At 38.0% G+C, this 13457-nt stretch overlaps 1 protein-coding gene across 5 annotated transcripts in view; it reads right to left on the bottom strand.

Annotated features, from left to right (window-relative positions):
• The window catches only part of KCNQ5 (potassium voltage-gated channel subfamily Q member 5), a 278035-nt gene that overhangs the window by 33576 nt on the left and 231002 nt on the right, over positions 1-13457 (bottom strand). For all 5 annotated transcript variants that reach the window (XM_069008614.1, XM_069008612.1, XM_069008611.1 and 2 more), the window contains exons 4-8: positions 13277-13452; positions 12737-12862; positions 5714-5824; positions 3719-3814; positions 388-482 (exon numbers count right to left, since the gene is read on the bottom strand). In XM_069008614.1, the coding sequence (XP_068864715.1) occupies positions 388-482; positions 3719-3814; positions 5714-5824; positions 12737-12862; positions 13277-13452 (604 nt within the window). The remainder of the gene's footprint in view (positions 1-387; positions 483-3718; positions 3815-5713; positions 5825-12736; positions 12863-13276; positions 13453-13457) is intronic.

Raw genomic sequence — 13457 nt, forward strand, 5'->3', positions numbered from 1 at the left:
TCCTTTGGAAAGGCAGATCAGCAGCTACAGCCTTATACAGAGGCACAGACATAAACATACCATTGAACCAAGGAACAAGCTCTGCATTCAACTTGGTATTTTCCTCCTTAAGGATAATTTGGAATGAGGTGAATCATTAGCCGTGATGCATGAGTGGGTTGCTGGGAAAATGTTTCTAATGCCAGTGCATTTCTAAGATAAATGGCAATGAGTTGTATTTGTTCCTGGGCTCCTACATGATATTAATCTGATTTGTTAGTTGAAATTTTTAATGAGAAAATTGGAGAGGACTTAAGGCAACAAACCAAGACGAAACAGACAAATACTAGTTCTCTATAAGCTTGAACAGACATCAAAAACAGCACCAGCTGCCATATTTGTACCTACTTTGTAGGGCTGCAGGTATGCAAGGCCTTCAAATGAGGCTTCCAGGTAGCAATGGAAACTGATTTCTCATCAGCAGCATAACTACGCCATACACACTACGTGCAGGATATATGGTAAAAAAAGAAAAAACAAGGCAAGAGGGAGCAGGGGATGAAACAAAAAATTGAAAAGCAGATTAGTAACCAATACAAGTCGTATCTTTCTCTTATCATTCATAGCACTGATACATGCCTGAGGGGAGGAAGAATACTTTCATAATATCGCCAGGTGGCTGCCACGTTTGTTCTGCTGGCGTCGGTAGAATAAAACCGCCAGGAAGCCTGGTATGGGGAAACAATAGAAAAGTACAAAGGAACCAAGAAAATGAAGTGACAATGCCACCGCACTGACCATGGAGTGAGGGGATTTTGCTCAGACCAGGATGTGCTCAGTTAGGCTGATTCAGGAAATACCAGTACAAACCTATCAAAACTTTTGTGAATCCCAGTACACCTTATGAGGTAAGATAAGAGTTACTGGCTCCATGAAAGCACCAGTAGATATTCAGCATATAAAGGTGCTCAGAAAAGCATTGCAGTGATTTATTTGTGACAAGTCCATAGGGGACACCCCCACAAACTTGCAGTCTGAGGTAAAGAAAGTGTCATAATACATGCTGCAAATCATAATGAAAACCAGACAAAAAGCATTTAGAAGAAAAAATAAGTATTCTCTGTGGTTTGAAACACTGTTAAATGTTTAAAAACACAAAATTAATAATTTCAAAGGTGAGTGACCAAAGCATAGCATTGAAAATGTATCCATTGTTTGGATTTATAGTGCATGTAGATAGTAAGATTAGCCTCGGTTCTACAAGCTGGGATGTGTTCCCTGATGTCAGCATAACTATATTAATTTGTACTAGCTGAGCATCTGTGCTTCCTGTATATTGTCAACCATTAAATGTCATCTAGGTATTCTTGTATGGAAGCTAATACCCTGTGTTTTCCTACTGTGTATCTCCCAGAAACATATCCAGTCTTCATTAACAGATGGACAACCTGTTACTCACTTTGAAAATTGCTTCACTGGTTGATCATTCTCATTGTCCAAAATTTCTGCATTATTTTTAATTTGAAACTCTTTGGTTTTGGCTTATAGCCAGAGTTACTCGTTATGTTTCTGTCTATTACATTAAATAGTCCAGTAGGTTCCACCTCTGAGCTTCTGTGTTCAAATAATGCTCACACTAAATATTTCTTATAAGCGAAAGAAATTGAGAAAAATATGCCCATATGAAGCATTTCACTTTTCTATAGCTGTCTTTAGGTCAGGTAAAGGCTCTAGCAAACAGTCTGTGGCAACAGATGAGTTAGCACAGACTAATTCTACAGCAAACTGGTTAGAAAATAGACATTACTCTGATAAGTTAGAGACGATTTAAAAAACTGGGGCACTGTTACAGTACCCAATGATATGCAGTTCAGACACATCCTGCATTTATGAACATAAAATTTTCTCCAGTCCTTGACCCATTTTTTCCAATGTTTTATTTGCTTTCTCTAATATTCCAGTCTCACAAACTGTAGATGCTGAGTTGATATGTATCATATTAGTATGAGCATCATCATACACAGTGGTAGTGTATATCTTCTCCTTATCATCTTCTCCTTGTTATGTTTATGGTTCTGTATCTAAGGACTTTAATTAAACCAGGTGGAGTAACATACTGGGAACTGGTATGAAGCTCTTGACCCTTCTTTCCCACACTTTGTCCTCTGTATTTCTCATCCCTAGTCAAATCCTTTCCCGATTCACTAAAACTGGGATAGACACATCTTGTAATAACCTGGATTCAGTTTCTAGATCAAGTTTTGTATTTGTTGTATTAAAATATTTGGCAGTAATCCTTTCACCCTAAAAGTCACCCTGATCGTCCTTGATTTTATTCCTGTGTGCCTGCTGTCATATTTCCTATTCTGCCAGGCCTTGTGCCTTCAGAAAATATCTCTACCAGCAATTTTTTATTAATTTCTGGATCAGTGAAAGTGTTGAACCTGTAAATGAATATGTAAATGCTGAACAGCCTTCATCATGGGATCCCACAACAAATATCTTCCTTTCACAATGATTTTGTCCACTGAGTGTCACTCTCCAAAATCAAGCAGCTAGCTACTCTTAGTCTATTTAGCATGCTGTCTTACTAATATTTTGGTTGAACTGTCATAAAATAATAATAAGAGCCACTTCCAAAACCTAAATCTATTATGTGTTTCCTCTGGCAACCAAACTTGGAAGAAGGAGATTAGAATACATTGTTAGAAAGTACCCCAAACAGTCATTCCAAAGTAGACACAAAAGGAGTAGAATTATTTTTTAAATTATTCTAACAAATATTACATTTGAAATATTTAGGATTTAATAATAATTGAAGAGTAATAATGGAAAATATTCATTAACTTTAAGAATGCTTCAAAGACAGTCTGACATCTATCTGTACTTACCACGGAACTCTAGCATATTTGTGCTCAGCTTCTTTATTTGGATTTATTATTTAAAAAATAAAACCCAGCATAAATGGCACACATAGAACACTTGACATTCCAGGAAAATAAACTAGGACTCTAGAAAATTATTTCCCCCCCTTTTTTTTCAGTGCATCAAGTACAGTAAAGCTTGGTGCAAAATGATTCTTTAGAGTATTTTCTCAGTTTTAACTAGGACTGAAAGTTAAGGAAAAACCCAATGCATAACAGCTGCCTAAAACATACCATGCCACTTTTGATTTGCACCATCATGTCAGAACAACTTCAGACAATTTCAGACATTTTGAAATTGTTGCTACCTACATTTCCAGCTTTTGAATTGACTAATAGTGAAAGCAATTTTCTGGGCAAGACACTTTTCATCTTCACCAAGTATATCACGGACTTAAATACTCTAAACCCTGTAGTAGATGAAAAGTAGCTTAATGTAGGCAAGAGCACTGTGCTGTCATTGGGTTGTCTAGGGATGAATTCTCTTTTTCCAAATAATTTTTTAACTGCAGGCATGCATTTGTCATCCTTGCCTTGGTTTCTTTAACATGGATAGAAGAAACAAAAACTACACACAGAAATGCTATATATAGTTTGTCTTGATGATCTTAAAGGTCTTTTCCAACCTAAATGAATCTGTGATTCTGTACAGAATTATGGCAACACATAGCAGTCACTGAACACAGTTATTTCATGAAACTAACCAATATGTTAAATATTATTTCCATAAAACTTTCCAAATGGAAATAATAAGACTTGTTCCAATATGTGCTTTAAATCACCTGCTATTATCTTTTTGGTGATTTCATATTTACCTGAATTAGACTTGCAGCTGGATTCCTTCTTTTCTCAAAGTGTTTCTGACGATGCTGCTCCTGGACTTTCAATGCAAATCCTGAGCCAAGGATGCCCTGCAATATCATTTTATCAATGTGTAGGTAGTCTTTCAACAAATATACATCATCAATTATGAAGATTTTGTGAAGATGTTACAACATATGGTTGCTTCAGATAAGATATTTATGAGTAGTATATACAGTATAAGGCAAAGAAGCAGTGCCCCTTTCCTGGTGAAGCAGGAGATTCCTTGCATAACATCTGTGGTGCTACCAATGACCCCCCACCCCACCCATTGCCTGGGTTTGTGCTACACAGTATTCCTGCAACTACAAAGGCCATAGAGATAGATACAGAGATATATTTATAAAATCAAACTGGGATATTCAGAGGAGCTTTAGTCAGGAATGAAGAAATTACCAGCTGGCAGATATGCAGATATACATGGACCTCAAAGTCCACATCTGCAGTACTTATTATAACTTTTGATTTTAGAAAAGTTAGAAAATGCTTTTCTTAACAGATTAAGACCATTTCTCCTTGATTTTTCCCAATAAATACTACCCATTGTTCATTTTAGAGGCTATGAAAAAGGTGATTATGAAACCTCTCCTCTTTTAGCATTTTTACCTTTGAGTAAGATAAATTTGACTCTAACTGAATAGATCCAAAGACTGAGGATGTTTTCCTCCTTGACTTGCAAGGAGTGTAATACTTCTGCTGGACATGTCTGCATTATAAGGAAGAATATTTCCACTTGATTCTTAGGATAAAATAATATTAGAAGTGTAAAAGCTTCCCACATACCTCTTGTTTTACAGACAGATTCAGCACAGAAGTATTTATGAGGAAAACTAGTATCTGTACATAGATATGACATGAGGAACAAAAGTTGTGGCATCTCTAATAGGTAAGGTTATTCATCTTTTCATTGTAGTGCTGATAAGACTAACTTTCTTGTTAGTGGTGACTAGGTAACAAAAGGAATTAATTACAGTAGATGTCAATAAATGTCAAAGATTCACAAACAGGTAATGGATTATAATTATATGCATTATAGTATGTCAAAGATACTGAAATACTCTTTGTAGCTAGAGTAAGAAATAAATGCAGTGCACCAGATGATTTAATGCTGTTGACAAATGCTGACTTTTCATCTTGGTTTATCTATATGGTTGAAAACAAATGAAGCATTATGACATCCATGTTTTATAGTGATCTATAGATAGAGTATATGAGTATTAAAATATCAAAAGACATTGCACTGAAGACAATACAAAAAATACAAATGCCACTTCTCATTTCATGCTAATTCAAAACTAATTTTAAAAAAAAAAATTTACTCACAAAAATGAGAAGTTATTTCTGAAGCTACACTATACTTTAGCCATTAGATAATTCCCATTTCCATTAGTGTCTTGAACATTGATAGAAACAACATAAATAAACTGTAATGTTTATTTACAATTTTTCATGGGAAATGATAGTCGCATATTTTGCATTCAACAACATTAACTATTAGTTGATTTAAGGCCTACTACTATCTGTTGGTAGCTTGAACATGGCCATACAACACAAGCTATTAGAAATGCCTAATTTTTTTCACTATAGTTTAAGTTAGAAAAACATCTAATCTGCTTTTATTTTTGTTTTAGAAAAATTTGAAAGAAAAGAAGTAATATAACAAAAGGAAGATTTTTCAACATTACACAACAGTATGTAACCTAACTTAGGGTTATTTCCCTGTCTTTCTATCATCTGTCCATGTCAGACAAAGTTTGCAAAACTAAAGCAATGACACCAAACGACTTTTTTTGGATTTTGGATAGCAATTCACTAATGTTGTTGCAGAGCAAAAAGGCTTAAACAGTTGTTCTTCATGTAGACAGCTTCCTTCAGCTTTTTGTATCACAACAATGGCAGGACCTACAGGAGTTTCTATTAATTTTTATGAGTTTTATAGGCATACTCACAGCAGGTAGTGCAAAGAAAGAAATGCCGAGTAGAGCAAACCCCGCAGAAAGCAACCTTCCAAGCCAAGTAAGAGGAGTTTTGTCTCCATAGCCAATGGTTGTCAAAGTGATCTAAAAAGGAATGAATGAACTACGTGGTTTACCAGAAGTCACTGACAGATTAGTTGCAGATTATTTACATTGCATGAAGCAGCACTTCCACTAATTAATTCAAGACATATGAAACATATAGCTGTTTCTAAAAAAAATGAACATAAATATATTAACATTGACATTTTTCTGTGAAAATGTAATACTGTTTATGACTAAATTAAACGGAGATAAATAATAAATGTGAGAAAAACACCTAAAGCAATAAGTTTAAAAGTAATGAAACATTATCTTGATCTCAAATTTGAGGGAAATGATGGGAAATTACATAAGTTGGGCAGGAAAAAAGTTTTCTTTTCCATGGATGTGAAGGTATTTCACTTATTTTCTGCAGGAAAATATAACTGCATCTATTTGCATAACTAAACAAATATAAAGTATACAGACATCATACTGGAAAAATATAGCAGGGAAGACATTGATGCTTGCAGATGATATAAAGTCAAAGGAATTGCAAGAAGCAGCTGCATTTTCTTCAAACCCATCAGTACAATTTGAAGTGATTTATCTTCTGAAACCCAAAAAACACTAATCAAAAGCTGGAAGGAACTTTGAGTAAAGTTTCTGGTCTTTTCCCCTTCCTCCTGACAGGCTCAGATACACCCATGCCACTCCTGACATGAAGGTCCAAAGGTTGCTACGCAGCAGCAGATGCAGAGGTACCTTGGGCTGTTGGACCATGTTATCTCAGACCTACCTGTGGACAGGTCAAAGAGAAAGGGGAGGCAGGTTTCAGTGCAAGTGGGAGGGCTCACTGACCTCTGGCCACGAGCAATGCAGCCACTGAGATAATGGTGCATGTTTGGGGCTCACTGAGCGCATCTTGAAGGCAAAACATGAGGTCTTCATGCGTGTATGTGGCTGAGGGCTTTCCCTGACCCAAGGAATGCCATCCAGGCTACTCGTGGCCCCGGGAAGCACACCAATCCCATACCTGGGGACTGGACTGGCAGAAGAGTTGTGTCTGTAGGCTTTCACAGAGTTCAGACCCACACAGCTGCCTGGTGTGGGCAGCTGGAGGAGGTGTGGGCAGAGCGGAGGATTCCCGAGGGCCGGCTGGGAGGCTGTGGGGCGCGTGCTCAGGCAACGGCACACGATGTTAAAGGACAAAGATAGACAACAGTAGGCTGAGTGCCAAGGACTCCGGGGCCTGTTATTAGGGAGAACATGTGCATGGAGAATTATTTTACATCGTGTACCAAATGTGGGCAAGTTCAGGCTTAGTGAATATTCTGGCAGCAACAGATTCTTCAGGAAATTGCCTTCTAGAGACATTATTTTGTTTCCAGCTTCCTCAAAGTTCATTCCTAGGCAAGACAGCCAAAACAATTCTATTTAATGTCAGGGTCACCACGGGACAAAAGAAGGAAAGTCTTTTGGAAGTAATTAGATTTCAACTATTTAGGACTCTGTAGATAGTAAACAGTGCTTTTAATTGCTCCCATTGTTGGGAACAAGCTGTGAGTGCAATTTACCCTGAGAAAGCCATAGAGACAAAGAGAGAGAGATAAATTCAGGCTGCAGCTGAAATTTCAAGTGGTTATCAAGTCTCAAGTTTTGTAACACTAGCCTGATCACAGACACACCACCTTGCATGCCTATCAGGTCTCACTCTTCCTTGCTCCTCTTCACTTCCCTGCCCCATCTCCTCTTCTGGGCTTTTTCTGGACTCTTTGGCAAGCCAATGCCACTCAGGAAGGGGCAGAAAGTGATCCACATTTCTGTGTGATTTGTTTCTGCTGCTTTGGTCAGTTGTGTCAGCTCACGGATGTGCCTAACAAGCTCCAGAGCCTGCGCAAGGCAGCGAGAGACTGAGATCGAGTAATAAGGAGGAGGGAATGTGAGAATGCAACTCTCTCTTTTCTGGCAGAGATGAGCTGGTTCAGCCATGGTCTTGGCCTGGCAGAGGGGCTTGATTTGTTTGCTGAAGAAGATAATCACAGCTCTTCACATCAGAGGGCAACTGTAGAGCAGTTTGAGGCTATTAAGAGCCCGAGAGGAATGAAACACTTGAACAAATGACTCCCTGAATAAAAAATCCTCAAAATTTGTTTCCAGGCCAGTCATTGCAAAGCAGTTTGGAGCTCTGGAATGAGCCCACTTTCTTGGCTTCTGTCCAGCTCCCTATCTCTGCCAGTCGCTGGAAAGTACAGAGATATCTCCTGCCTGGGCTGATGAGAGGGAAACAGAACCAAGTGTCATCTGCATATTAATGATATTGCCACTGATCTGTATTCCAAAGAAGTCAGAGATAAACTTGAACCTTTGGGACCTGAGAGCAGTCCAAAACCAGGAGCAGTCACACACACTGTATCTCTGGAATTTCTCCAAAGAAAATAAAAAGACCCTATTAAAGCCTTTCCCTCAATTCTTCTAGGTACTAAGGACTTAATGGTATCAGTTTGTGATTAAGAATATCAGTGGACTCTTGCTCACTTTGAGCTATTTTATCTCAAGATGGTCTTTACATGGGTATATAGGTGTCAGCACCATGCTGTGCTGTCTTACTCAACACTGAGCAAAGGTGTTTGATCTTCATTTTATACTACTCTCACCATACAACTAAGAAAATGTTCTTCTGGACAACTTCAGAATCAAGTTTGGGAATAATCCGCTGCATCTTTGTGAATGCTGCTAGTGAATGACTGAACCATTGGCCAGGCCCTGACTGGTGTAATCCTGAGATTAAATTAACTGAGCCGGGTGTGGAAAACTACTGGATATCAAAACACGACAACATAAGAAATTTCCAGACATCACTGATAATAATGTGAGAAGCAGACAGAAGTTACAGCTAGCATTGTGAGGGAAGGCTGGATCCCACAACTGGGTAAGAGAGAAGTGACCAAAGTTCAAAGGTAACTTGTCTTGTCCTAAAATGTAGGACTTGGGCTTGTCTGATAAAAAAGTGTCTTATATCACCAGAGATGTATTAGGGCATCTGAACTGGGACCATCCACAGGAGAGGCAGCAGACTGTCCAACAGACCTTTGATGGTACTCTATGCCTATGTTTAAGCAGCTGAATCACACTCCTGCATGGCTAAATGAGCTAGCTGAGTCCTGTCTTTTACACCAGATGGAAACCACTCCATTTTGGTTACTTCCAGAAATGAGGGGTCTGGACAGACTAACCAAAGCAGGCAGTGTCATCCGTCCAGGCTCAAAACTCACAATGATAACAGAACTTCCGTTATCTCATTGCTGGAACTATAAACATGCTGTGATGTAATATAATAATGAATGTGCTGATATAACTTAAATGACCTCAGTTAGATGAGATAGGACTCAGGAGGCCATTCTCTACCCTAATATTTCTTTCTGATGTCATTTTATGTTCTCCTAGCAGTACTTCCTTTTGAATCTTTACCTGACATCACTTAACTGAAAAAAATATAGTTTGCTCATGCCATCATTACATTAAATGGGAAAAATTTCATCAATATTAACTCATTTGAGCTGGTCATTGTGACAATGTAATTCATTGCAATATGTTTTGTTCACTAACAGGTTGCTGTGGAGTGCCAGAGCCATTCTGTATCCAGCTGTTACTATTGGATACTACTAGAAAATAAAGACTTATTAAGAGAAATTTTGTCAAATGTGTAAGAGGGACAGAAACTTCAGCTGCATTACATTTGCAGCTAAAGGTAATTAATGCACAAACCAAATGTCACTATAATTGTACACAGTTCTAGTTAACACCAGTATATCTCAGAAAACCACGCGTGGTTTGGTTTTGAAATACTTACGTTTTTTAATTGACCTTTTGTTCCCATATAGTTTTGTTATTTTCATCTGTTAAATGAATTTGTCTTCTCTACCAAAGCAAATTTTGAACTCGAGCTCTTCATATAACACTCACCATTGTGTGCTGCTCTGTTAGGCAACACTGTGGGGACCTCAACCACAAGAATATTCACAGTAGTAATATTAACATGATGTTTCAATAGCAGGTTGCATAGTATAGCATAAAATTGCAAATGCAGTGGCGTATGCACATGTAAATTTGGATGCCATATCCTGCCTTTCATTTCTGTATAAAAATATGGGCTTCAGAAATGGAGTCCGTGAAATAACCATAGCAGTGTATGGTCCCCAAATAATCTGAATTAATGAATGGGTTAATTGCAACATGCTAGTGCTGATCCTTTAAGGAGAGGCATAAGTGCCTCTAAAAGCTTGAAATTTAGGGTCACTATTTGTGCCTGACTTTGAGGCAGCTTTTTCTTTCTTGTATGACAGAATTCTCTGCCATGACAGAATTCAGTCCAGGGTTTGGTAGATAGTCTGTGGTTTAAGTCAAAACAACTTTTGCAAATAAACAAAACCAATAAGACTAAGCATTTATTTCCCCAGAATGCCATACAATCTGTCCTTTTCAAAAATCTGCATGTGGGTTACTCTGGCAGTAAAAACAACCATGACTAAGAAGCACATTATGCATTTCCCACATACTGTTTTACATATTGTAAAAAAAATACTATTATTAAAATGGCAAAGATAACAGGTAAGGGGGAATGATTTCCTCCTTACTGATTTCCAGTAACTTTGTGCACTTGCTTAAGTGCATTAAAAACTTAAATGTATTCATGTCATACACTAGGGAATGAAGAAAAGATATAGAAATATACAATATGTATTGTTTCCAAGTTTTAAAATAAAATTTGTTGTTTTTTCTGTTGAAATCAAGACAAGATTCCTGATTTTCTAAGTTGCACTACTTATATAACCTCTGAGTCATACACTTTCACTTCATAGTGTACAAAATATTTTAAGCACCCCTTTATACAATGATTATTTCCTAGCAGGGTTTTTCCTTAAAAAATAGCAGTCAGCAGGTAGTGGAGAAGCAAATTCTAAAATAAAGGTCTTGTTCCCACTGCTAGATCTGCTCAGGGAGAAGGATCTGGATCTACCATGAGCCTCAGTCAGATGCCAGAGTGAAGGTCTGAGTTTCCTGAGACTTTCTCATTCCTTGTGCATATGTTTCCCCATTCCAGCTGGCAGGTGGGTACAATCCTCTGCTCAGTCCAGACTCCCTGCCTATGCAGCGCTAAGGCACACGTGGCCTTGCAGAGAGGCTGTTTCCTGGAGAATCAAACTTTTGAAAACATCTATTTCCAAAAGCATGCACTGCCACAGGAGGGTCTCTTGCAGGACCACATCCCCACAGCCACCCCAAAGGGGCAATGTGGTTTTCAGGCTGCCAGAGCCAGGGTACTCATCAGCGAGGGCATCAGCATCCAGTGCCAGAGGCTTCACAACCATGTCGATACAGGAAGGTTAGAAAGCTTAAAGGCAAACCCAGAACTCAGCTTTTGAAGAAATGGGAAACAAAATAAATTACGGTGATGCAACTAAAGGCAAAACCTTCTCTCACGACTTTAGCCAATATGAATTTTATGTGTGTTTGTCTTACAGGATAAAAGGTGTATTTTATCAGTGATCTGCCTTGATGCTCTAAAGCAACAAGTTTCAGGAAAATATATTTTTGAATATTTGTAAATGCACAAGTAACAATTACTAGGTCTGGCTTTTCCAAACTCCCAATTTTGTGCACTGATAACATAGAGGTATAGTCTCTAGGGAATACATGCAACAAATGACTAGCCCTTAGATGAACAAATTTCAAATACACTAACTACCCCTAATAATAGTGAGTGACCGTGACCCTAGCTCAAAATGCAGACAAGACTTCTTACAGATATTTTCAATAATTTAAGACATCTTGGAAAGGGCTTTTTCACAGTCCATGTGTGCATGCTCTGAGTCTGCAGATATTACTAAATCTAGATAAAATCCTGTCAGCAAAAGGTCTGAGGTGAGAAAGCTTCATTTTTGCATCCTTCTGATAAGGAAAGGTGTCAGAGGCTGGCTCAGGTCTCACACTTATTCCAAGAAAACTAATGAGTGCTCCATGATATTGTCAGCATTAATGATGTCCCAGGTATCATTTCACTACCCAGACACTGTCAGAGCACACTGTGTGTGTTCTACTGCATCAGGAGGAAAAGAAAAGCAGTTTTATATTGCCTGAAAATAACTGCCTTAGGCTTTGTTTAGGCAGATTTCTTAAGCTGCCTAAGTAACTCTCACACAGTGGAGGAGTCTGTATCACTGTAAGGCATTGTTAAGTAAAAACCTCTACATATTATGCCATAAAAAAAATTCAAAGCTTCAAACCTAGCCTTTTGTTGTTCATTGAAACCCTAGTTTATTTAACCATGTTCATATAATCCTCCTTCAGAAAAGCAGTCAGGCATGTACCTAGATCCCACAGATTTCAACAAAGTAAAAATAATTGATTTGATAGTTAACCACTGATAGTTAACCAGATCTCAAGTAAATTAGGGCTTTTATACCTGTAAAAAATAACACTACTGAACCAGAATGGACATATTTATTCTTGCTCTTTGTCCTCAAGGTAGAGAGGAAGGAGAAACAACATCTTTTTAAGGGCACTGATGATAATCTCATGCAAAGCTGATGTAAGATTTTTTTCCCTCTTTTTTTCCTGACACTTGTTCCTCTTCCTGCACTGCTGCTTACAGCCCTCTGGTTTGTATCAAACAGTTCTTTGTGGGGCCATAATACAAACTGTATTACTGAAAGGCTGTGGGCTAAAATGCTTTCTTCTCTTGAAGGTTTAGTGGACTGGTTTGCAGCAGAAACACGTAAACAGCTGTTCTGCAGGATGGACTGAAATAATCTGTTGATGTGCAAATGAGTTGAAGGAGGAAGCTTCTCAGACCAGTTTTTGTCAGTGAAAACAATTCATTGAACAGCACACTAAGTTAAAATTCTCAGTAGGTGAAATTCAAAGCACTTTAGCATACTGGTTAAAGAGTCCATGTTATTTTTCTGTACTTACTGTGCCCCACCAGAGAGCATCTGCATATGTGGAGAATTCAGTATTTGCATCTTTTTCCACCAGATAAACCAGGAAAGATGAAAAGATGAGTACTAAAAATCCTATGTACCAGGCTGTGATTAATTCCTAGATAAAAGAGAACAGAGATCAATTCCCATTTTATGGACTGAATATAATGACATTTCAAGGAAGACATAATGAAAATATCTATTTGTGCAGTTATAAGTCAAGTGCTCCTGTATGGATGCAAATTTTCTCTGAAAGTGGACAAGATATACTCCTATGGTTTGATGCTTCAGCAACTCCCCCAATATATAACAAATTACAACTGCATATCAAGGACAACATTTTCAAGATATCTTAAAACTTTTAGCATTAAACATGGCCTGGTGTATCTGTGTTCATGTTACAACTGATGTTATATCAGAAAATTTTGGGTATTCTGCTCAAAACTGATAAATGCTTATTCCCTTGGTCTCTTGTTGAATCACATCAAGTGAAGATATCAACCAGACCAAATTAGCATCTAGGATTACGTACCTTGCTATGTGCATAAACTACAGAACCTAATAATTTCCAAGTGCCTCCTCTTCGGTCCATGCGCACCATACGAAGGATCTGTAGGAAACGAAGACTTCTCAGTGCTGATGTTGCAAAAATGTTACCTTGAGTTTTTGCAGAAACAACTGCTATTGAAGCGATGAGAACAATGATGTCTGAA

The sequence above is a fragment of the Aphelocoma coerulescens genome, chromosome 3 (genome assembly GCF_041296385.1).
Source record: "Aphelocoma coerulescens isolate FSJ_1873_10779 chromosome 3, UR_Acoe_1.0, whole genome shotgun sequence".
In the NCBI taxonomy this organism is placed as follows: Eukaryota; Metazoa; Chordata; class Aves; order Passeriformes; family Corvidae; genus Aphelocoma; species Aphelocoma coerulescens.